The following is a 24,025-nucleotide window of genomic DNA, read 5'->3' on the forward strand; positions in this document are numbered from 1 at the left end:
ATTTGCCTGGCTGCTTTTAAGTCGGCGGAGATAAAATAGTTAAATAGGGCAAACGTCTAAGAGTTGTTTAAATTGGGCCCATATGCCCGAATCAAAAACGGTATGCCACATCAAGACCTAGCCCAATAAGATGTGAAACTTAAATTTAAAATCCTGCTTTTTAAATGTCTCCACCTTTTTTATTAATAATTGTTAATTAATAACGTTATTTGTAAATTATCGAAAAACAGACAAAAGTTAATAATAAAATAAATAAAATCAAAAAGGTAAATTAAAATCATAAAAGTTTCATCCTATCAAATCCTACCACATAAGGGTGATTTTTTAACTTTACAAATCACCGTTATTTACTAAGATCTCCTCTTTTTTTATTGTGTCACCCACTTTTTAAAGAAATTACTAAAATACGGTTAGATATAATTTTCTATAAAACACTTTCATATCACTCTATAACACTGTTATCTCTTTGAAAACAACCAATTCTCTCTAAAAAACTTAGGAATTTCATGTCTAAATTACAATTGTTTCATGCCTTACAAGTTTTGACACTTCAAGCCCTTTAAGTGATCCCGTGACATCAACATTGTCAATATTAGTGATGACCCTATCTTCATTAACTTTCACACGTATTGTGTTTACGTGATCCATTTCAACTTCTATAACAATAATAAAACAATAGGCACGTTAGTTAACAAACAAAAGTAAGTCATGTAATTGTTACTTTAAGGCCTAGAGTTGGATATATATATATATATATATATATATATATATATATATATATATATATATATATATATATATATATATATATATATATATATATATATATATATATATATATATATATATATATATATATATATATGTATGTATGTATGTATGTATATGTGTGTGTGCCGTGAAACAGGTGATTTAAGTCATGGAGATTGATTATTAATGTGTTGAATATTCTTCTAAACTTATGCTATGGAATAGGTAATGTAAGTAATGGAGTTGGTACTTTAAGTTGTAATTCTACTTTAAGGCTTAAAACTTATGTTTTGTAATAGGCAATGTAAGCATGGTCCATGGAATTGGTACTTTAAGTCATACAATTGTTTCTTAAGGCTTGAAATTGGATTCTTAATGATTTAAATATGTATTTAAACTTATGCTCTGAAATAGGCAATGTAAGTCATGAAATTGAAAGTTTAAGCTATACAGATAATACTTTAAGTTGGAGTTGGATTCTTAATGTTTTGAATATGATTTTTTAACTTATGGTTTGAAATAGACAATGTAAGTCATAAAATTGGTAGCTTTAGACTTTAAGTCATGCAATTGCTACTTTAAGGTTTGAAGTTGGTTACTTAATTCTTTAAATATATATTTAGACTTGTGCTTTAGAATAACAATGTAAATATCATAATTAATTATAATTTGATCAATTAAATATCAATATCAATAAAATAGTAAAAAATTTATTAGCAATTAACATTAAAGAAAGTAATAGATTAAACGACATTAACATATTTGAAGCTCAAGTTTATAATACATTCATTAAAAATTTAAATTATCCTCATGTAGCATAATTTGTTGATAATCAAACTCTTGCATTAGTGTCAATAATAAAACCTTCATCCAATACATAATTATAAGCAATTGTTAATTTGATAAATGAAATATCAATATTAGTTAAAATATAGAGATATTTAAAGTATTATAATTAGTTGTTAATTGATAAATGAAATATCAATATGAGTTAAAATATAGAGTTATTGAAATGGACATTCACAATAAATACCTTAATTAAATGATGTTGATGTTTTTAATTTTTTTGATTTAGTTATACATTATATTCTTTCATCATATATTCAAAATTTATGTTGTTTGTGAAATTTTTAATTGAATGATTTAAATAAGTTATCATTTTATGGATTTATAATGAAAAGTGATTATAACGTGTGCGTTCTGTTTTGATATAATTCAAGAAGGTAGTATTAATTTTTAAATTAATGTTTCACCTCTTATTGGGACGGGCTTTGATGTTGCATATAAGTAACGACTACACATGATACAAAAATTTTACATCGATCTCATTATGAAATAATTTACAATTGAACTAAATAGTCAATCATATCAATAAAAAAATATCCACTTAATGGTTTTTGTGTGAGGTTGTCTCACAATAATACTGTCTGATATAAAATTTGCTTATCAAGATTAGGATTTAGAGCATGTTTATCAATCACTAAAAACTTTATTGTTTTACAATATCTGATAATATTCTCATCTCATCTATAAAAAAAATCAATATTACTTTAACAATAATTAAAAATTAAAAAGAAAATAAGGTAATTTTTTTGTCAAAGTACTTCAATGTGAGTGTCTATATAAAGAATAGAAAAAAATAAATATACTAGTATACTTATATTTCTTAATATTTTATATATAAAAAACTATAGCCATTACAAATGCACGAGATATATATTTTAAAGAATAAATAAAAAATCAACTTTTTAATGAAAACCACATTGAGTTTCTTTACTCATGGTGATTTTTGATCTTTTGCAATTTATTTTCTCTTTACATTTAGTATTTCTTCAACAAAACAACAAACCTTTGGTGATTGTTAACTCTAGTAAGAATATTAAGTTTCTAGAAACTTGATATTTTAGATGTATATTTTTTACAAATAAACTAAAAATATATGAAAATTTAGAATCCTTACGACTCATTTATTTTCTTACTCATATTGAGACCCCCAAATTCTTAGGCTCAAATTATTTTAGACTCAGAGTTAAATTTGTCGGATTTAATGGATCTAGGGTTCTAAATCGGTCCTAAATAAATCTTAATTTAATTATTCATATAAATTTTTTTACATTTTAATATTTCTATAGATATCAAAATGAGTCTATATGTTGTATACAAATTTATACTAGTCCTAATAAATATAGAAATTGTAACCGCCTCGAATTATGAACGCAAAGAATAATTGGAATTTGGTATTAATCAAGCGGAAACTCACTTTTGCTAGCACAATTAACCAATGTTCAAGTAAAATACTTGAACCAAAACCAAAGCAATATAACGAATGTTTTATGCCAATTTATAACGATTTTACGATTATTTTCGACAATTTAGGTATTTACCGTTATTTAAACAATGTCTTAAATCCATAAAATTTATAAACCATCTAAGTTAAATTATTTTATACTATGAGGCAGTAGATTATTGATACAATTATAACTTTTTGATATATATCTATTTTTACTCCAATTTAATTATCAATATTACACATTTTAATAAATAAATAATTTCCATTATTTTTATAAATTAGTAAATAATTAATAGTTAGCTTCATAAAATAATACCAAACTTCTTGAAGTCATATAACACATTTATTAGGCCATTTAAACTTATAAAAGTCATGTATGATATTTTATTATTTTGTATAGGCATTTTATCGATAAATAAAATAAAATTGGTTTAAAATTATTTGAGTTCGAATAAAATAATATAAAAATTCTATGATGTTCCAGAAACTATTTTAAGGGATAAATTTTTTAAAATAACTATTAAAAATCACATAGGGTATATTTTATAATTAATGTCGTTATTTTATCGATAAAAAAATTAGAATTTATTTAAGTCCATATATGGTCACGAAAATCTATATAAATTTTTTAACATGTATCTAATATTTATATAAGTGTATCAGAAAAATTTTCATGTCCAAAAGATGTCATTTAGTATTTATTTTATATTTTACCGTCTTTTAGCTTACCGATTATTAATAACCGAATAAAACTTATTAAGGTCCTTAAAAGTCAAAAAAATATTCCCAAAATTTTACCAATATTAGTTACTGTCTGTATGAGTATGTGATAAAAAATTTTAGTTCAAATGTCTTTATTTGTTAATTATTTTATATTTTACTATTTCACATTTACCAATAAACAATTTAACGATTACTCAAAAATTATGAAAAATTCCAAACTAACTATATTCTTGCCAAATCTTGTTGGAGACATTATAACATAATGTTATTAATTATTTTTGATGATCAAGAGTTTATCTAATACCATGTTTCATAATAAGAGTATTTAACACCTTAAAATCAATTAAAATATCAAAAAATTAATCTTAGGAGATTATCGTTCTTAGTTATTATGATGAAATTTCCATTTTAAATTAATCTTAGTTTATAAAAGATTTCATGTAAAAAGAATTTTACATGAAGAAGTTTTAACAAAATTAGTGAGATAAAGGAATAACTATAACTTACTTTATTTTTAGTGGATTTCTTCAAGTTTGGTGTCTATGAAAAACTTTTTAAATGAAAATTATTTTTATGAAATATTTGAGTTTATAAACATAAATTTTCAGAAGTTTTGGAAGTATTTTTGAAGAAGATTTGATGAGAAAAGAATGTATTTTAGTATTTGAAACTTTGTAGGTAACTAGTGTATGTTCTTAGATGAATATGGGAGCAATGTATTTGTGTTTATGGCTGGATGAAATGGCATATTATGGGCTGTTTTTACTTCTAATTTTAGCCTTTTCATGCTTATAATGATGCACAATTTAGATTAGAACAAAAGAGGATTTTGGGTAGAATGTTTAGCTTGAGTATGTAAGTATATAAAGGGCTAAAAAGGGGTTTTGGAACAACAATATTTGGCTGATTGTTGGGGCTGTTTGGAGGTGGATTTTGTCCTTCAATTGATATATTTTGGTGTAGGAAAGATTTATCTAAGATAGTTTAAAGTTTTGGTAAAAATTGTTTTACATGTTACAAGTTATGTAACTTGTATTTCATGTTTGAAAATCACTTGTATATGTGTACAAAATATTTAATTTATTCTCAACATGGGTAAATAAAGTTTTCGAATTAGTATTATAATTTTTTCAAATTGTTGTGGGTAATTGCTCAACTTTAAATTTTACCTCCAAAATTTACGTTACTTCTTACTATTCATAACCACGTTACAAATTAACAAGTTTCTAATCATCGTAAAAAATTTCAAATTACTACCATCAATAATTAAAATTTATAGATGGTATAAAGATACCTTCTTTAAGTGACTATAGATGGTATAAAGATACCTTCTTTAGTTATGTTTTACAAAGACAAGATTGCAATCAAAGTTTTTGGAAAGAAAAATTTATATCAGGACTACCAAAATTATTTGCTCAAAGAATTTTTAGAAAAATAGCTGAACATGATACAGATAAAGAACAAGCTCTTAATAATACTACTTATGGAGGACTATTCGCTTTCATTAAAAAGGAAGGTCTTTCTTTATGTGAAGAACTCAAACTCCAAGCCAAATATACCTCTGAAAAGAAACAATCTAGGAAAGAAATTGGATGTTTCTGTGAAGCATTTGGTATGGAAGCTATTAGAGCTCCCTCTACAAAAAAGAAAATTAAAAAACAATTTTCTAAATTTTCAAAAGATAAAAATAAAAATTCTTATCCTTCTTATTATCGAAAGAAACGAGGAAAGAAAAATTTCGGAAATTTTCGAAAATCAAACAAAGCTTTCAAAATCTTTTGTTATTCGTGTGGAAAACCCGGGCATAAAGCAAATGCTTGTACCACAAAGAAAAAGATTCAAGAATTATTTATTAACGACTCTGAGCTAGGAGATAAAATATCCAAAATATTATTACAAACTCCTGAGTCTACTTCTTCTTCTTCTTCTTCAGAAAAGGAAGATGACGAAATTTTACAAATTAATGATCAAACTTCTGATTCTGAATCTTCGATTTCTTCCTCTCCTATCAAATGCATTAATGTTTTAACAGATAAAGAGAAAAATGTGGAATTTCTTTTTGATCTCGTTGACAAAATCCAAGATAAAGAGATCAAAAGAGAAACCCTTTTGAAACTCAAAACTATGGTTTTGGGTGAAACCTCTACCTCTAAAAACAAAGAAAGTATTCCAATTCCTCAAATTGAACCTTTCAATATTTCAAAATTATTAGAAAAATACTCTTCCAAAGAAATGACTTCTAAATTAATTCCTATTAAGAATCAAACTCTTTCGGTCAAAGATCTTCAACTTGAAATAAATAAAATCAAAGAAGACATCATTTCTATCAAAAATAGTTTAAAGCATTTAGAAATCAAAGATTTCGAACTTGAAACAAAATTATCTATTTTAGAAAACCCCATCTATAAAGAAAATCTTTCTTTGGGAAAAGAGAAAGTTAATGGGGATGATGATGATTTTATCACCGTTATTAATAAAATTAATTTTCAAAAATGGTACGCACCAGTTACTTTTCAAATTGGAGATTTTCAAAAAACCTATATTGCTTTAATTGATAGTGGAGCGGATCAAAATTGCTTAAGGGAAGGATTAGTCCCAACCAAATTTTATGAAAAAACAAAAACTCGGTTATATAGTGCAAATAGTTCACCCATGGATATTAAATATAAAATTTCAAAAGGGAAGATCATAAATGAAAATTATAGTTTTACTAATACTTTCATTATTATTAATGATATTAAGGAAGAAATAATATTAGGTACTCCCTTTTTAACACAAATTTATCCTTTTTAGGTTGATGACAAAGGTGTTCATACAAAAATTTTAGGGAAACAATTATCATTTCCTTTTTTAAGTCCCATGTTACAAAAAGATATTAATTTATTACAAAATTCTTCAGTAATACAAAGTATAAATTTAATAAAACAAAAAGAATTTCAAATTTCCTCTTTAAAAGAAGAAATTTCTTTTCAAAGGATTGAAGAACAATTACAACAATCAAAATTGCAACAAAAAATTTTTAATTTAGAAAATATTTTTAAATCAAAAGTTTGTGCTGATATTCCAAATGCCTTTTGGGATAGAAAAAGGCATATTGTCACATTGCCATATGAAAAGGATTTCTCTGAAAAAAATATTTCTACAAAAGCTAGACCCATCCAAATGAATTCTGAGCATCTTGAATTCTGCAAGAAAGAAATTCAAACTCTTTTAGATAAAAAATTAATAACTCCATCCAAATCTCCTTGGAGCTGTGCAGCATTTTATGTTATGAATGCAGCAGAAAAAGAAAGAGGAGTTCCTAGATTAGTTATTAATTACAAACCTTTAAACAAAGTTCTTCAATGGATAAGATATCCAATCCCAAATAAAAGAGATTTAATTAATCGCTTATATAAAGCCAAAATATTTTCAAAATTTGATATGAAATCTGGTTTCTGGCAAATACAAATTGCTAAAGAAGATAGGTATAAAACTGCATTCACGGTACCATTTGGACATTATGAGTGGAATGTAATGCCTTTTGGACTTAAAAATGCTCCTTCTGAATTTCAACATATAATGAATGATATTTTCAATCAATTTTCTTCATTCATAATTGTTTATATAGATGATGTTTTAATTTTTTCTCATGATATTGATCAACATTTCAAACATTTACATATATTTCTAAACACTGTTGAAAAAAATGGTTTAGTAGTTTCTGCCACTAAAATGAAATTATTTCAAACAAAAATTAGATTTTTGGGACATGACATTTATAAAGGAACAATCAAGCCAATTACAAGGTCTTTAGAATTTGCAGAAAAATTCCCTAACGAAATTAAAGACAAAACCCAGTTACAAAGATTTTTGGGATGTCTAAATTATATATCAGATTTTTTCCCAAAGCTCAGACAAATTTGCATGCCCCTCTTTCAAAGACTTCAAAAAAATCCGCCTCCCTGGTCAGAAATTCATACTAAGACTATTATTGAATTAAAACAAAAAATCAAATCACTTCCATGTCTAGGCATTCCAGATCCATCTGCATTCATGATAGTAGAAACAGATGCATCAGAAATAGGATATGGTGGCATATTAAAGCAAAGAATAGATACAAAAGAACAATTAGTTAGATTTCATTCAGGTCTCTGGCTCGGACCTCAAAAAAATTATTCTACCATTAAAAAAGAAATTTTATCTATAGTACTATGCGTTTCAAAATTTCAAGATGATCTTTACAACAAAAAATTTTTGATAAGGATCGACTGCAAATCTGCAAAAGAGGTTCTAGAAAAGGATGTCAAAAACATTGTTTCTAAACAAATTTTTGCAAGATGGCAAGCAATTTTATCAGTATTTGATTTTCAAATAGAGCATATAAGAGGCGAAAGTAACTCTCTCCCTGATTTCTTAACGAGAGAATTTCTACAGGGACATCATAATGCCAAGGAAGAAGAATCAGCAAGAAAAACTCAAAGGGTTCCAGAGTTCAGATGATTACGAAATGGAACCAGATCCAAAACCAAACAAAACAGAACAAAATAAATTTTCATCCTCCAAAAATCTTCAAACTACCCTATCCATTTCAAACAAATTTACTCAACTAAATGATTTTCCCCAACTTCCATATTCACAAATTGTTCAAGAGCCTACTTCACAAAATATTATTCCAAATTCAAAACAAAAAGAACCAACTACAAAAATACCAACACAAAGCTTTACCAAATCTGCATACATTACAAAAACCGAAATAGAAAATGTATATCTCACTAATTTTACAATTCCTCAAAGCCCACAAATTATTAATTCAATCAATCAAAAAACTTTTCCAAAAGGTTGCGAATGGATACCAGAAAATCGTTTTAAAACTCAAAGGTTTTATGAATTTATTTTAGTAGATTCAAACTCTGTTGAAATCCAACACATCAAGGATTCTTCAGAAAAAATAATTTATTCAAAATGTATTTTTAAGAAAATTATTTCTTCTGTAGAATGGGGAGACCCTTATGCAGAACGAATTTTTTCAAAAAGATTTTTCCCTCAAAATTACTCATACTATGATTACAAAATGGCCTGGTATAGAGCATTTTTATTCAGACCATTTGATCATTCATGGTTTTTTATATTTGACAAATATTGTCCAAAGAAATATCCTATGTGGTTTTATCATTGGTGGTATTTATTTGGACCAACTCCTCAAATTTATCCAAAAGAATGCAATGAGGGTTTCACAACTTTTGTTGCCAATTCAAATTATCAAGCTTATGAAACTCCAGTCATGTTTCATGCAGAATTTAAAATTCCATGGATTCTATGTTGGAGTTACTGTCTCAAACAACACCTTCCACGTCCATATCCATATTCATTAAAAAGAGAATTCAAAATTAAATGGTGGGACAAATTTACCTTAGAAATTTGTTCAACAAAAAATGTTATCTCCTTTTTTCAAACCGGTATAAAAATGGAATACCAATCTCCATCAACCACCAACAAACCTTCACCCTCAAAAGCAACATATAATTCAAACTCTCCTCAACACAATAAAAACCCCAAAGTAGAAAGTCCAAATTCAGAATCATTATCTAAAGTCCAGAAAGCTATTCTCAAAAAGATTCTTGAAGATCCACAATATGCAAAGAAAATATTATCAGAAGAATCCTCTGATGAGATTTTATCGGAGTTTTCAAATGAGTCTTATGATCCAACATTTGGTGGCCCATTTGCTCAAGATCCATATGACTTTTAATATTGAGTTCACAAAAGTTCAAGTCAAATGTTCAACAACTCAATTTAATTCATCCGGAAGCACAAACGTAAGCAATGACGAAATCAAAAGTATCATTCAAATGTTCAACAACTCAAATTAATTCATCCGGAAGCACAAACGTAAGCAATGACGAAATTAAAAGCATCTCCAACATTAATTCAAAGCATCTTCAACAGTAAATCATCTCCAACAGTGATTCAAAGCATCTTCAACAGTAAAGCATCTTCAATAGTAATTCAAAGCATCTCCTACAATATTATAGTGTAACTTTAATAATTATGTTTGTACTATTTACCTTTTCTCTTTAGTTTCTTATTGGAAGAGCAGATTGCACCTTATCTCTTCCTTTGTGTATAAATTAAGTGTCTAGCTCTAAGATGAGAGCATCCTGTAATTTTCTTTTATTTAAGTCTTATCTCAAATAAATCTAACTTTCTTTACTTATCTTATTATTATCAATTATATAATAAGATTTATATCCACAAAATTATTAAATTATTTTCTCTATAGATCCTGTACTCCCTATTAAACTTATTTATTTCTTTGACCTAGATCCAAACTCAGATTCGTTTGGTCGCAAACGGTTGAATACGAACCCAAAAATTAGAAACGAGTCTAAAGCCGTGTCTAATCGAATCTTAGACCTATGACCAATTTCTAAATTATCCCGACAAATTCTTAATTGAAACAATCTCATCGTAAGACCATTTTTATTAGGCTAGTTCAACGTATATTTGCTGTCTCAAGTGATCACTTATATTCTTAGAATAACTAATTATAATTCAAATTGTTGGCATTTTTAACAAAAGGTGTCTTACGCGCTATTACATAAGCTATAATGTTTATTTAATGTACTTAACTAGGTTTATAAAGTTCAAAAGGTGCATTTTAAATACTAATACATATGTACTTAACTAGGGTAAATTATAAAGACAACAATTTAAATGAAAATAAAATTTTTACAACATTTGAGAGCTTTGGTGAATTAAACGGTGAATTAAACGTAAAAAATGATGAATTAAACATTTGAGAGCATAAAAATGGTTAAAGCAATTTATAAAGAAAACAACCAACACTTAATAAGGGTATAAACGTCAAAATAGTAAATTAATCGGAAATTTACAAGAATTTAATGAAAAATACTTCTACAGCTAAATAGGAGTAAGTTATAAACTAGATGCTACTATATAAAAAAATCTTACATAAATACTACCATTTGTGAATTCGTTCCTATCACATGAAATTTTGGCTATAATTATTTGTGTCTCGTAATGAGACGGACTCCAATCTCGTACAATCCCTCTATGTCACGGTCAACAACCATATAGTTAAGGCAAACAGGGCTGGTCATCTAAGGCAAGAGAGAGAAAGATAGAAATGGTTCGGAAAATGGCGAAGCCTTTGGGATCAACGGGAGAGTTCTTCAGGAGAAGGGATGAGTGGAGGAAGCACCCTATGCTCACCAATCAATTACGCCATGCCGTTCCTGGCCTTGGTCTCGGTGTTGCCGCCTTCTGTGTTTACCTTGTTGGCGAAACCATCTACAACAAACTTTACTCTTCCGATCATTCTTCTTCGTCTCACCATTGATATTTCAAGATTACAAGGTTTGTCTTCTCTAATCTATTTATCAATTTTCATCCCTTGATTATACATTTGTTGGGATTCTATCATCCATTTCTTTCTGCAATTGATTGTGTTTGCTGTTGTGATTTTGAATGAATTATTGTTATTGTTATTGTTATTGTTATTGTTATTGTTATTGTGTGGGTTTCATCCTTGATTCACATTATTAATTAGTATTCTTTGCTGGGAAACCTGATTGGTTCTATTTCCTAGGTATGAAGATCGTTTTCTACCGTTTAATGTAGAATGTTCATTTTAGGTATTGCATTCTATGTCATTTGTGGGAGGCAGTAGCTTAGTTAAGGATTTTTGTATCTTAACTGGCTTCCGGGAGTTCCATCAATGCCGGCTTGCTGATTGTTGTAGTCTTCAATGTTTCCTGGACTATGGTTATTTTTTACTCCTTAGCATTCTATGTTTTCCAAACTAAACGATGAGACTTTCAGATGAATCATTTGTATGCTATTGTACCTTTGGAAAGTTCGTATAGGGAGGAGACTCAATTAGATATAAACGTGATAGATAGATCAGTGCTTTAAGAGATTGCTTAAGGTTGGATTACTTGGTGGACTTGATTATTTTATGTTCACATCTGAAGGGGATGTATTCAGGGTGTCTTTTATATTCGAAATGCAGATGTTTGTGATTACATGTTAGGGAGCGTATTCTTATACCTGTGAGTGGACTGTTTTGAATTGTCCAGCCTATAGCCAACTGGATTTGGGACTTGTGAGGAACCCATAGTGACATCAGTTAGTATTTGATTTTGGAAAGGATGATTATGATGCTGACAATTTGAACTAGGAGCCTAGGCGTTGTATTTCTAGGATATCAGGGAGGGCGCCATATCATTTTGTTGTTTAAGTGACTATTTTTGTTAAGTGCGATGTAAGTGTTTTAACTAGTTATACTTTGATGTATGGAGATCTATCGTCTAAATTTTTACACTTTCTTACTGTAAGTGTTTCAACTAGATATGGGTACACCCGATAAAAGTTGACTTTTGACCCAATTTTTAAATAGATGGGTCGATCTGACCTGATGTGTTTATCAAATGGGTTAGGTTAATCTCAAAATTTTAAATTTGAAATAAACTTGTATAATCCATTAAATTAAACGACTTAATTTTAATCAAGGTCAATCTGTTAAGCCAAATTATTAATTTAAAATTTTCATAGTAAATAGAAATAAACAATTCATAAACTAGAAGTTTAAAACTGAAGTTTAAAAGATAGGTCGTAGTCATTGTTAAGAACGCTTGAATGAATAAAAAAACATTAAACGAGTTAAGTGGGCTGAAATCGTCAACTTGATCAGAAGTCAAGGTTCTGATTTTAAACCCGTTTAATTAGACATATTAAGTTCAAATCAAAGGGTTTCTGACACGTTTAAATATGACCCTAATCCATTCTAACTCGACCTGATGTGTGGATATGGGTGATATAGCCATATGGGTGATATGGCCATTATCTATCAGAATTACATATTTTAAGTTATTGGTTCACTAATTAAGTGGCAGAGAGGACTGGAATTGATGTGTGGATTAGTATATCATTCCTTTTTATTTTAGTAAATGGTTTGAGAGGTTGTTAAGCGAGGATGAGGACGCAAGACTAGTGTTTTTTGACTTGTTCTGCTAAGGTGTTTAGCCGAGGTGGTTTTACTATTGTTTTCTTCTTGGGAAATTGGGAGTTGAGAACAATGAATATGAATCTGTGATTGCTTTGGACCATTTTTTGGAGTTCTATAAAATTTGAATAATTTTCAGTAGCAATATAACAACAAAATTGTTTTTAAGTCTTTCAATGCTAGCGACCGTGTGATATACTTGATTTTGAGCATACAAGATTTTCACATTTGTGTAGGCTGAAGGTTGATTTGTTAGATACAATCTCACAGCTTGATTTGTTTTACATAATTGTTGTATAAACTAAAAGCTGGAGGGGTACTTTTTTGATTACTGTTATAATTCGAACTCTTTTTTTATAATCTATTGCTAAATTCTCTTCATTAATAAAAATTTTCTTTATCAAAAAAAAAAGACCTAAACTCACAGTTCTTCTATTTAGGGATGTAGACTTTGATTTTGGCTCTTCTTGACACTTTTTTGAAGTGTTATATGGCTTCTGACTCCTAAAAAACATAAAAGAATTTCTTCATGATGCTTTTAAAAAGTGTTAAAGAACAAAGAAATTCAATATTGGAAAGTCATTATCTTGAAATTTCCTATACTTTTTGATGAGTGGTTGATGTCTCTGCACAATGTCAATATTCAATTTAGAGCAGAGAAAGTTGTTTATAGTGATTACAATTGCTTATAGTTGTGCTCTAAATATGAAATTAGTATAAACAAGAATCATTTCTCAGCCCGCCATTATAAATTTAAGGAACCTCTTGTCACAAAGTAAGGTGTATACTTAATAAGAACTTAACAATCATGTTAGGATCGACAACATTGGATGAGTCGAGAGCAGTAACTAAAAGTTATTGGATAGAAGCAATCAGGGCATTTGTTTTTTATAGATTCAGCTTGTCTGACTGATATCCACAGAATACCATGAACTTGATCTGCCTAATGTAAGTTTTGTCATGAAGAATCATATCTAAGGATGGTATTCTGGTACCAGGCTGCTTGCTTTGTCTGATCCTATTTCTTTAGAGATGATAAAATTTTATGCTACGCCTCTGTTTTTTGCCCTAAAATATCAGGAATAGCAACACTGATCCTTTTTGTTCAGTAACGAAAAAATCAATACGATAACACTTAATTTGAAAAATTAAAGGTATCTGAACCTGTCTTTTGGTGGACAAAGGGGATACTAGTAGGATAGGGGATGGAAGAACTTCCAATCTGATGGGCGTACCGATAGAAAACCTTTTAGTTTGGTAGGTACAAATTCAGCTGCTGAATTCTTGGTTTGATTCTGCAACTGAAACTGATGAGCACTTTGAAATCGATTCCTTTTGGGGTATGAGCTATACTGTTCATGTTCAGGGATAAGATGAGATCTCAGTTTTGAGGATTCCATTATTCACGTGGAAATACACTAGGTAAATTCCGGAAGGAATATTCTTGGGATTCAATCTATGTTGGGACTTAGAACAACAAACTTAGAGTCTCACATGTGGCACTCTTGCAAGGTTTAGGATGGTACGTATGATGATAAATATTTGTTTAGTGGATTCATTTTATTCAACAGCAGTTATTATGGGGATGGAAAAATGAAGATAATTAAGTGAACAAGAGAAGTTCGCTAATAATGATTATACTTTATTAGATTCAACATAGCACTATATCTACAAGAACTAATAAATCAATTGAAATGATCGTCCACGTGTAATGATTATTAATAGGTGAGAATACCCCATTTATTGTGACTAAGGCTTTAGCGTTTCTGTGAAAGTTATAATTTGTAATTAAATATATTTCCATTCTTCATCAATTGAACTGTAATCATAAATTGCAGGTTTGGTCACATGAAAAGTTGACCGAAAGTGAAGGGCTAGAAATTTGAGAAGCTTAGATGAGGAAGTGGTAGACCAAAGACGACTCTGACAATATGTGTAGAATGAACAAAAATATGATTTACATGGGTGATATGACAATATATAGGAAAAAGATATATCCAAATGATCATTGGAATTGATTTGCTTAGTTGTAGATTAGTATTGGATAAAGTCGAGTGAAGTCTAATCTCTTTTAACAGATTTTCCTCATTGGAGCAAGTACCACTTTCCTCGGGGATTCTCACCTAACCCCCCTTCCTTCAGCCCACCCTTTAGTAAAAAAAAACGGATCCCTGTTGATTTGTTTTAGTTTCTACAGTCGAAAAATATTATTGGGATTAAGGCTTTGACATTATATTATCGAGAAGTTCAGTGGTCTAAAGTCTAAATTATTTGTTTGGGGACAAAAAATGTCAAGCATTGTGAAATTGATTGTGCTCTTACTAAAATCGCCTCTATACTACCAAAATGTGTCAATATATCTTCTTATTCTAGTAATATAATAATTATGTACAAGGAATAATGAAAGGAGTTCCATGATGTGTGTTGAATTTAGATTTGCAAATATTGTCTTTTTTTGATGTTGTTCTTGAGAGGAAAATGACTAATGAAAGCTACTTTTCTGGTGTTAATTTTTCTGAAAGTCTTTTGAAGAATTTTAGGTCGGGGTTTACAATTAGTTGGGAAGGGGAGAGGGGTGTGTGTGAGGAGGGTTCAAGACTTCAAGGTGCTTAAGTTGGATTAATAAAAGATGAAGTGTGAAGAATTTATGCCCATATCTTCATTATTAGGGTGTTCACTTCATTGTCTTTGGTACTATTTGTTTGCTTTGAATGGGGAAGTGTAGGATTGCTCTCTGTCTACAGCTGGGATTTGATAATGATTATGTTATGTGTTGTATTTAACCGTAAGTACTGTAACCTTTTTTTATTTTTTACTTTGAAAGCGACTTTGTAATATGGGCTTTGCCTTTTGCTGCCTGTGAAATATGGGCAAAGACTTGGCTCGAGAATCCGTTTAACATGTTATGGGACTTGTGCTTGCTGAATATTTCTTGGAAAGGACTATGTTTCTTCTTTCCCAACTTCAGTTCTGCTGTCTTCCTTAACCTTACTATGTGTACTCGTTTTAGGGAATTTGTTGGTTTTCACAATTTTATATCGCCCAATGTTGTGTTGAACAGTTTGTTGACCTTTTTGCAGGTGGAAGTATGGTAGGATGCCGCTGAATCTTTGTACTTATGTTATTCCTGATTTGTGGTGTTCAACAAGTTGTTGCTTGGTATGGGATTTGTACTATTTTTAATTGGTCGTTACGTTCAGACATAGTAAACTTTCTTTCTCAACAGCAGTGCAAACCTATCTTGTTTACTACAATCCTTTTTTGAGTTGTAATAAATTCTATTGAGTTTTACTTTCTATTTTCCCTCTGGTACAATACTTCTTCATCTTGGATTATCATGATTTGTTTGGGCAATTGAGGGAATTAGTTCTTTATTTGGATCAATGTGGCAAATCCTTGTACTACCCACAGCCAAAGGGAACATTGTTGAAGCAGAGTTTTGATTGTCTTTGGCGTACATTTGTGTTTGCGTGTGTGGAAAGTATTGATTTTTTCTTGAAGCTTGCTTGATACCAAATCTGTTTGTGAATTTGTTTATATATCTCGGTCGAGGGTTTTCTTCTCTGATAGGGAAAGGCCTAGTGAGGGCTTTGCTTCCGTTGTGTTTTGTACTTGGATTGGAATAGAATGGAGGCAAAGGAAAGGGACTGGCGTAGGATGTCAAAGTTTTAGTCAGATAGTCCATCCGAAATAAACAGATGAATGTCGGATGATGGGTCCGGATTAAATCCATCCGGTATGTCACCTTGTTAATAGCCCATCATTTAGAACTTTTACAAGGAAAATGTTGCGAACCTAACTACATTAGCTAATACATTAACTTGGTCTGTGAGGTTCACCCGCAGATCGGTGGGCAGATTGAGCTGCGTTGAGCAATAAGTAATGCTGAACACGGAATTTTCAAGGAGTGAAAACTTCACATCTAGTTAACCAAGGCTCTTAAATAAAGCCCAGTTAGTCTCTATGATTATGGCTCATAGTTACGATGGTGGAAGGCAGCAGGACATGAGCTATGCATATGATTGATAGGTAATGCACGAGGGAAGGCTAGAGACTGAAGGGCGTTAGGGAAGGGTCGAATGGCTGGGATGGTCCACTGGACCGCCTTACTTCACATAGTCGACAGTTCGTCGCCATCGTCTGTAGTTGATAGCGAAGGCACTCAAGCCCACACAATTGTGCGTATGCCCGTGATTGGTACTGATGATTTTCAAATATGGGTTTATTTAATCTATGCCATAAGGGCATGGGTTTAGGGACATTAATTATCTTGTTTAGTCAACTTATTTTAAGATGATTTTCATAAACATTTTTTTTATAATAAATAATAAAAAAATAATTTGTGAATTACAACTTTAAATTTCAAGTCTTTGCGAATAATCTCAATGTTTTTGTTGTGACGTAGAGTAATTAAAGTATCATTGTCTACAACGTTCAAGCCAAATTATTGAATTTTACTCACTTCATCTAAAATTATGACCACTTAAGTAGTCAGAATTCGACGATTTGGCCTTGACTTTATAGATATTGATATTTTGATGACTGTAATTCGAAAAACAAAATAAAATTATAGCTATAATTTTGCTAAATAACTAAACCTTAAGATGTAATTCTCAAATTATTCTTAATATAATTAAGAAATCACTATGTGGTCGAGAATACACAAGAAAATTTTGTTGTTGGATGTTGGTTAAATTAATTTAATTAATACTCCTATTTCGTAATCTAGCATAGGTCAGACAAACTAATTCAACATGTGCAGACTTAAATCTACTAATTACATTAACTAATAAATAAATAAAACAATGAAAAAAAAAAGTATATTTCAAATAGCATTTTTTTTCTAAAACGTAATTTAAAACTAAATTTTCAAAATCATTGTAATTTTATTATTGTCCTCATTTGGGTGATCAAGAAATTGAAAATGTATTTATTTAGAGAAGTACGTTCCAATTTATTAACATTTGTTTTTATTTTACGCAGTCGAATACATTAATTTAATTTTAATATCTCTAATTATGTATAATGAAAAATTATAAAAAATTAATGTTAATAATTTTTGCAATACGAATCAAATAAGACTTTACTTAAATATATTTTAATTATAAATTAAAAATTAATAATAAATTAAAAATGATGAATAAATAGTGTTATTTTTGTGGGAAATATGATAGGAATAGGATGTAGCAAACTTTGTCCATGCATCCAGCTTTTGATCTTGATAAGTGAGAGGTTGTTTAACGGCACAAAACTCTATACTCCCGTGTATATCTACAATTCATTGATTCACGAGCCACGTCAGACTCTCTTCAATACTACATATCTTCCACCGCACTAAAACCCGCTAAACTATTGGAATGTAATCCTTTTCTAAATCTTGTTATTGTCTTAATTTAATTGGTTTGTTTAGCTAGTTGAAAATATTAATTATTTTTATTGTTTTTTAAGTTAATTAAATAAGCTAATTACTTAGTAAACTTTGTTGTTAAATTAATTATACGTGGTTTTTAGAGAAAAATAGGCAAACAAAAAACCAATGAAACAAAAGCATTGCAAAGACTTTTTCTTTTTGGCTTGAAGATAACAACATTTTTTAACCAACTAATAAATCAAAAATCAATAAAAAGAAAAAATTACCGTGAATAATACAAAATTTCATTGATTTTTCAATAATATACCAACTTTTAATTAATCATAATAATAGCAACTAAGGGAGTGTTCGTCTATATTATAACAACTTTTATTTAAAGCAAGTTGTTTGACAAAAAGCCAAAAATAAATTAATGACTAAATAAAAATTGATAATTCATTATTCTATAAATACAAATTGTTGTATGAGACGGTCTCATCGAAAGACATATTTCATACATAGATTTAACAGCTCATCTAATACATAGTACGAGAATATGAGCTTACTATTTAAGATCGCCTCACTGAGAAACGATCTCTCACGGGATAACTTATAGATAAAATTAACAAAAAAAACTTATATTATTCAAAATAATTTTTTTAAAAAAAGTTGCCGTTTATTAAACACCCTTTAATGTCTATCCCTTCCAACTTGCAAGTACTTTCACTATATAAGTACATAAGTACATATATATACTCCTTGATCCTTATATAATACATGGGTTCTCACCAACTATATTTTCACATTTGATAAAATTCTAAAAAAGGAAAGCATGGGTAATGATGATCATCAATATGATGTGCCGATGGGGGTCGATGTAAGGGGAAGATTCCACCAAGACTTTGCCAAGATTCTAACAAAAGATGCATTACAATTTGTGGGTGATTTACACAGAGAATTTAAGGATGAAATAAAGTATGCTATGGATTGTAGAAAAGAGGCTAAGATTAAATATAATAGTGGGGTGTTGCCGGGGTTCGATCCCGCGACCAATGAGATTAGGGAAGGGGATTGGGTATGTGCTGCTCCACCTTCTGCTATTTTTGATAGGAGGGTGGAGATTACTGGTCCCACTGACAGGAAGATCATCATTAATGCTCTTAATTCTGGTGCTAAAGTTTTTATGGTGTGTACTTTTCTCTTTAATCATATTTTAATTCACTCTTAATCGTTTGAGTATATATTCTTAGGTCTTAAACATTACTCGTTCGTTTAAAATTTTTAGTTGAGTTAATTTATTAATATGGTATCAGAGTTAGTGTGATGAGGGTTATGGGTTTGAATTTCAAATATTTTTTCATTTTAAAGTGAAATATTTTACACGAGGGATGAGGAAAATTTAGGTTGCATCCACACTTTTAGTCCTTCGTGGGAGAGGGCGTGTTAGAATATACATTTTATTCTAAGGTCTTAAACTCTCAATTATTAGCGTAAGCTTTTGGTTGAGTTGATTATTTAATATTATTCTTTGGTTGGTCGTCGGTATTAAATAGTATAATCATAATAAAAGGTTAAAAAATTAGAGTAATTTTAGTTGGGATATTTTTGTTTTTTGAAATGGGTCATTATTTTGTGATTGGTAAAAGGTGGTGAAGTAATAATAACCATTAGTAACGTTTTTTGAGGGTCATTATTTCATTGTATTTGTTAGCTCTCTAAATTGGGTGGAATCAAATACCATTTGTCTCGAGAAAAAATCCCATTTACTTAAAAATAAGTAATTTATTTTACATTCTCATACCAAATAAATAATACAATGATTTATTATTACTAATTCTGCTCTTTTAACTATTATTTTAAAGTTAAAATTTATTAGAGTGATTAAAGATTTTTTAATTTTCAACGATTATAGATAGAATTAATTCCCCTTACGTAAAGCAACAAATTCAACCAATAAGTTTAGCAAATTTCGAGAATAAATTCATAACTCTTTGTCATTTTACTTGTGATACCGTATCAATAAACAAATCGACTCAACCAATACTTTGAAATGACAATCGAAGTATTGAAATATATGTTGCATCCACACTCTAACTCGAGAGTTCTTGTGTGAACGAGCGTAATTGAGTATACACATATTTTGGCCCTCAACCTCCACTCAACAAGCTTTTGGTTGAGTTGGTTTTTCGACTTAATACCATGAAATTTCCTATTGAATGTAGGCAGATTTTGAAGATGCTCTATCACCAAGTTGGGAGAACTTAATGAGAGGACAAGTGAACTTAAGAGATGCTGTTAATGGATGTATTACTTTCCATGATATATCCAGGAACAGATTGTACAAACTTAATGACCAAACTGCTAAGCTGTTTGTGCGTCCTCGCGGCTGGCACCTTCCTGAAGCCCACATTCTTATTGATGGTGATCCTGCCATTGGCTGCCTTGTTGATTTTGGGCTCTACTTCTACCATAACTTTTCGAAATTTCGCCAGACACAGGGCGATGGCTTTGGCCCTTTCTTTTATCTTCCTAAGTTGGAACACTCTAGGTATTCAACTCATCTTTACCTTTATGTTTGTCTATGTGTTGTGCATTTGGTATTTGGGTGAAGTTGCGGATCATGTTTGTTAACAAGGCTCAATCGGGAGCAACCTCCACCGACAAGGGTAAAGTTGCGTGAATTTGACCCCTTCATACCCCCACTTAGTTGGAAGCCACTTAATGGCGCTCAGTTGGGGTGATGTAATGTTATGTGTTAATCTCTCTATGTGTGCTGCACTTTGTATTTGTGTGAAGTAGCAGATCATGTTTGTTAACAAGGGTCAATCTGAAGGAACTTCTTTGTTATCACCAACAAGGGTAAGGTTGCGTACTCCGACCCTGACATACTCCTCCCAGTTGGAAGTCATTTAATGGCACTAGAGGGTATGGTGATGTAATGTTTATGTGTCTAATCTGTCTATGCGTGGTGCACCTCATATTTGTGTGAAGTAGCAGATCTTGTTTGTTAATAAAGGTTAGTCGGAAGCGACTTCTTTGTTATCACTGGTAAGATTGCGCACATCTGACCCCTCCATATCCCACCTAGTTGGAAGCCACTTAATGGCGCTGGAGTGGGGTGATGCAATGTTATGTGTCTAAATCTGTTAGGTATGCTGCATTTCGTAATTGAGGGAGAAAGTATAAGTTTGTGGATGAGATTTAAGGAAAGAGAGCTTTTGAGCTTTATTGATTATCGCAAAAAGCGAATGAATTTTTGATTGATGTTCAAGTTACGAACAATTTTATGCAGGGAAGCGAAGATATGGAACAGCGTGTTTGAGCGAGCAGAGGAGATAGTAGGGATAGAATGGGGGAGTATAAGAGCGACTGTGCTAATCGAGACGCTTCCTGCAGTATTCCAAATGAATGAAATCCTGTATGAGCTGAGAGACCATTCTGTAGGTCTCAACTGTGGAAGGTGGGATTACATCTTTAGCTATATCAAGACTTTCCAAGCACACCCAGATCGCCTTATGCCAGATCGAGTTCAAGTTGGTATGTCTCAACATTTCATGCGAAGTTACTCTGATCTTCTCATCTACACTTGCCATAAACGCGGCGTTCATGCCATGGGAGGCATGGTATGTACTCTATCCCGACTGCTCAATTCATTTCTAGCTCTCTTCAACATGTAGTATCGGAGGCAGAGCAAAAACTAATGATTATTTTGCATTAGTGTAACATGATCCGCTAGCTAATTTGCTTTTTAAATTCGCGATTCGCTCAACTTTGCCCAAGAATAGCTCAAAATCGACCCTAATTCGCTTTTTTCGATTCGCGATTCACGAGGAGATTAGCAAATCACGCGACACTGTTTTGCATACATGTGCGCTTTTCATGTTTGAGGTCTCTTACTGTTCTATGTCATAAATGTTGGAAAAATAACCCACATGTGATTTCATATCGAAGAATTAGAAAGAGTTTGACTAAGATATAAGCTTGATGGGCTACTGTTCCAATTACCAATTGGTTTTAAGATGAAAGCTCATCGTGTTTGTATGAAGCCAACTCTACTCTTATGCTAATCTTGTTGTGTACAAGTCCAATAACAAATTTAATAATAATTTTCTACCATTTGCTTTTATCTTAATATACTCGAGTGTACTATATATATCATTAAATATTTTTGGGGCTCTGTGTGGTCGGGCATCAAAATCTCCGATAGTTTATCTATTGAACAATTTTTATTGAACAGGCTGCCCAGATTCCAATCAGGGACAACCAAGAGGCAAATGCAGCTGCCTTAGACTTGGTAAAATTGGACAAACTGAGAGAAGTAAGAGCAGGGCATGATGGAACATGGGCTGCTCATCCGGGTCTGATCCCAACGATCTTAGACGCCTTCAATGCTGAAATGGGCGACTTGCCGAACCAAATCAAATCTATAACCCGACCTGAAGCCTCAGCCATCTCAGAAGATGACCTGCTGCAACGTCCACAAGGTGTCCGAACCATGGAAGGCCTCCGACTCAACACTCGAGTAGGAATCCAGTACCTAGCAGCCTGGCTAACAGGGTCAGGTGCAGTACCGTTATACAACTTGATGGAGGATGCAGCGACTGCTGAGATTAGCCGGGCGCAAAATTGGCAGTGGCTCAAATACCGGGCTGAGTTGGAAGGCGATGGGCTGCAGGTAAGGGCGACAAGCGAACTGTTTGCCGAGGTTGTAGAACAAGAAATGGAATGTATGGAGAAAGAGGTTGGGATAGAGAGGTTCGAGAATGGGAAGTACAAGGAAGCCTGTGAGATTTTTACTAAGCAGTGTACAGCAAGTGAGTTGGATGATTTTCTTACTCTTGAAGCTTATAATCACATTATTGTCATTCATCCAAAGGGGAACCATGGCTATGAGTGAACTCTTTATGTTTCTTAGTTTTTATTTAATTTTGTTAATAAAAGAGCTTTATATCATAATTTTGATTTAGGCTTTGTAAAAGTTATGCTACTGGATTTTTATGAATTTATGTATCTTTGGTATTATTATTATGGAAAACCCAACTAAACATCTCTGAATGCAAATAGTTGACTCAATGTGTCAACAAAATAACCACTTGGTATAAAAATAAACACTGGGTCCTAATGTATTTGCTTTATTATTAAATAACACGAATATTAAAAAATTGAATATAATTGGTTAAAGAAGCGAGGCATGTACAAACAAGAGATAAAAGAGTAAAAATCATAGGGTTATGTATAAAAATGAAATAAATTTATTAGGACAACAAAAAAATAATGCATATTCATTTAGACAGAAAAATACACAAGTATATATTATCAAAATCTTATTTTGGAGATAAAATTTATTTCGTATGTTTCAACATACGTATTATAAAATTTAAAACATTAATTATAGTACAAATGAGATAAGCAAAGGTATTATAAAGTTGAAAGAAACAGTTCAATTGTAATTTTTAAATAACTTTAGTCCATATTATAAAGTATATCCAACATCATAGATGCTTAAAATTAAGAGCGGGTGGCCAAATGATGAGCAACTACCAGAATAATATTTGATCGAAGTGTGCCCTTAATGTTAAAAGCAAGTTTTATCGAACAATCATTAAACAAGCTACTACATGGATACTATAAATTCCTAATGTTCAGAAAGAATCGTGGTAAGAATGTGGGAGTAGCAAAATGTGAATGTTTTGTGAGATGTATTTCGTAACGTAAAAAACAAGGGTTTAGAAGTGGTAAAGAAGAAAAGATGAAAGAAGATCATCTAAGATAATTTAAACATGTGTAAATATAAACCATAAAAAGGATGAAAAGTTGAAATTTAAAAGTTTAAAAAAATAGAAAAAGAAGACCGAAAATGACTTTAAGAGCAAAAATTAAAAAAAAAATACGAAGATTTTAGACT

General features: G+C 30.7%; 2 protein-coding genes across 2 annotated transcripts; both read left to right on the forward strand.

Moving 5' to 3' along the window:
• The first annotated feature begins 10,792 nt into the window (after window positions 1–10,792).
• On the forward strand, window positions 10,793–16,091 carry LOC130797674 (NADH dehydrogenase [ubiquinone] 1 beta subcomplex subunit 3-B-like). Its single transcript, XM_057660377.1, has 2 exons — window positions 10,793–11,122; window positions 15,851–16,091. Exon 1 carries the CDS (start codon window positions 10,893–10,895, stop codon window positions 11,103–11,105), a length of 213 nt encoding a protein of 70 aa, XP_057516360.1. The 5' UTR covers window positions 10,793–10,892; the 3' UTR covers window positions 11,106–11,122; window positions 15,851–16,091.
• Window positions 16,092–18,813: 2,722 nt separating this feature from the next.
• LOC130797673 (malate synthase) lies at window positions 18,814–23,155 on the forward strand. Its single transcript, XM_057660376.1, has 4 exons — window positions 18,814–19,306; window positions 20,343–20,668; window positions 21,413–21,743; window positions 22,358–23,155. Exons 1-4 carry the CDS (start codon window positions 18,953–18,955, stop codon window positions 23,015–23,017), a joined length of 1,671 nt encoding a protein of 556 aa, XP_057516359.1. The 5' UTR covers window positions 18,814–18,952; the 3' UTR covers window positions 23,018–23,155.
• The last annotated feature ends 870 nt before the right edge of the window (window positions 23,156–24,025 follow it).

The sequence above is a fragment of the Amaranthus tricolor genome, chromosome 13 (genome assembly GCF_026212465.1).
Source record: "Amaranthus tricolor cultivar Red isolate AtriRed21 chromosome 13, ASM2621246v1, whole genome shotgun sequence".
NCBI classification, from domain to species: Eukaryota; Viridiplantae; Streptophyta; class Magnoliopsida; order Caryophyllales; family Amaranthaceae; genus Amaranthus; species Amaranthus tricolor.

What these genes read in the sequence shown, in the direction of transcription:
- LOC130797674 (XM_057660377.1), top strand. Translation starts at nt 10,893, where the DNA reads ATGGTTCGGAAAATGGCGAAGCCTTTGGGATCAACGGGAGAGTTCTTC.
- LOC130797673 (XM_057660376.1), top strand. Translation starts at nt 18,953, where the DNA reads ATGGGTAATGATGATCATCAATATGATGTGCCGATGGGGGTCGATGTA. An exon ending in CTGGTGCTAAAGTTTTTATG is followed by an intron (nt 19,307 to 20,342) that starts GTGTGTACTTTT and finishes TATTGAATGTAG; the next exon opens with GCAGATTTTGAAGATGCTCT. An exon ending in TTCATGCCATGGGAGGCATG is followed by an intron (nt 21,744 to 22,357) that starts GTATGTACTCTA and finishes TTTATTGAACAG; the next exon opens with GCTGCCCAGATTCCAATCAG.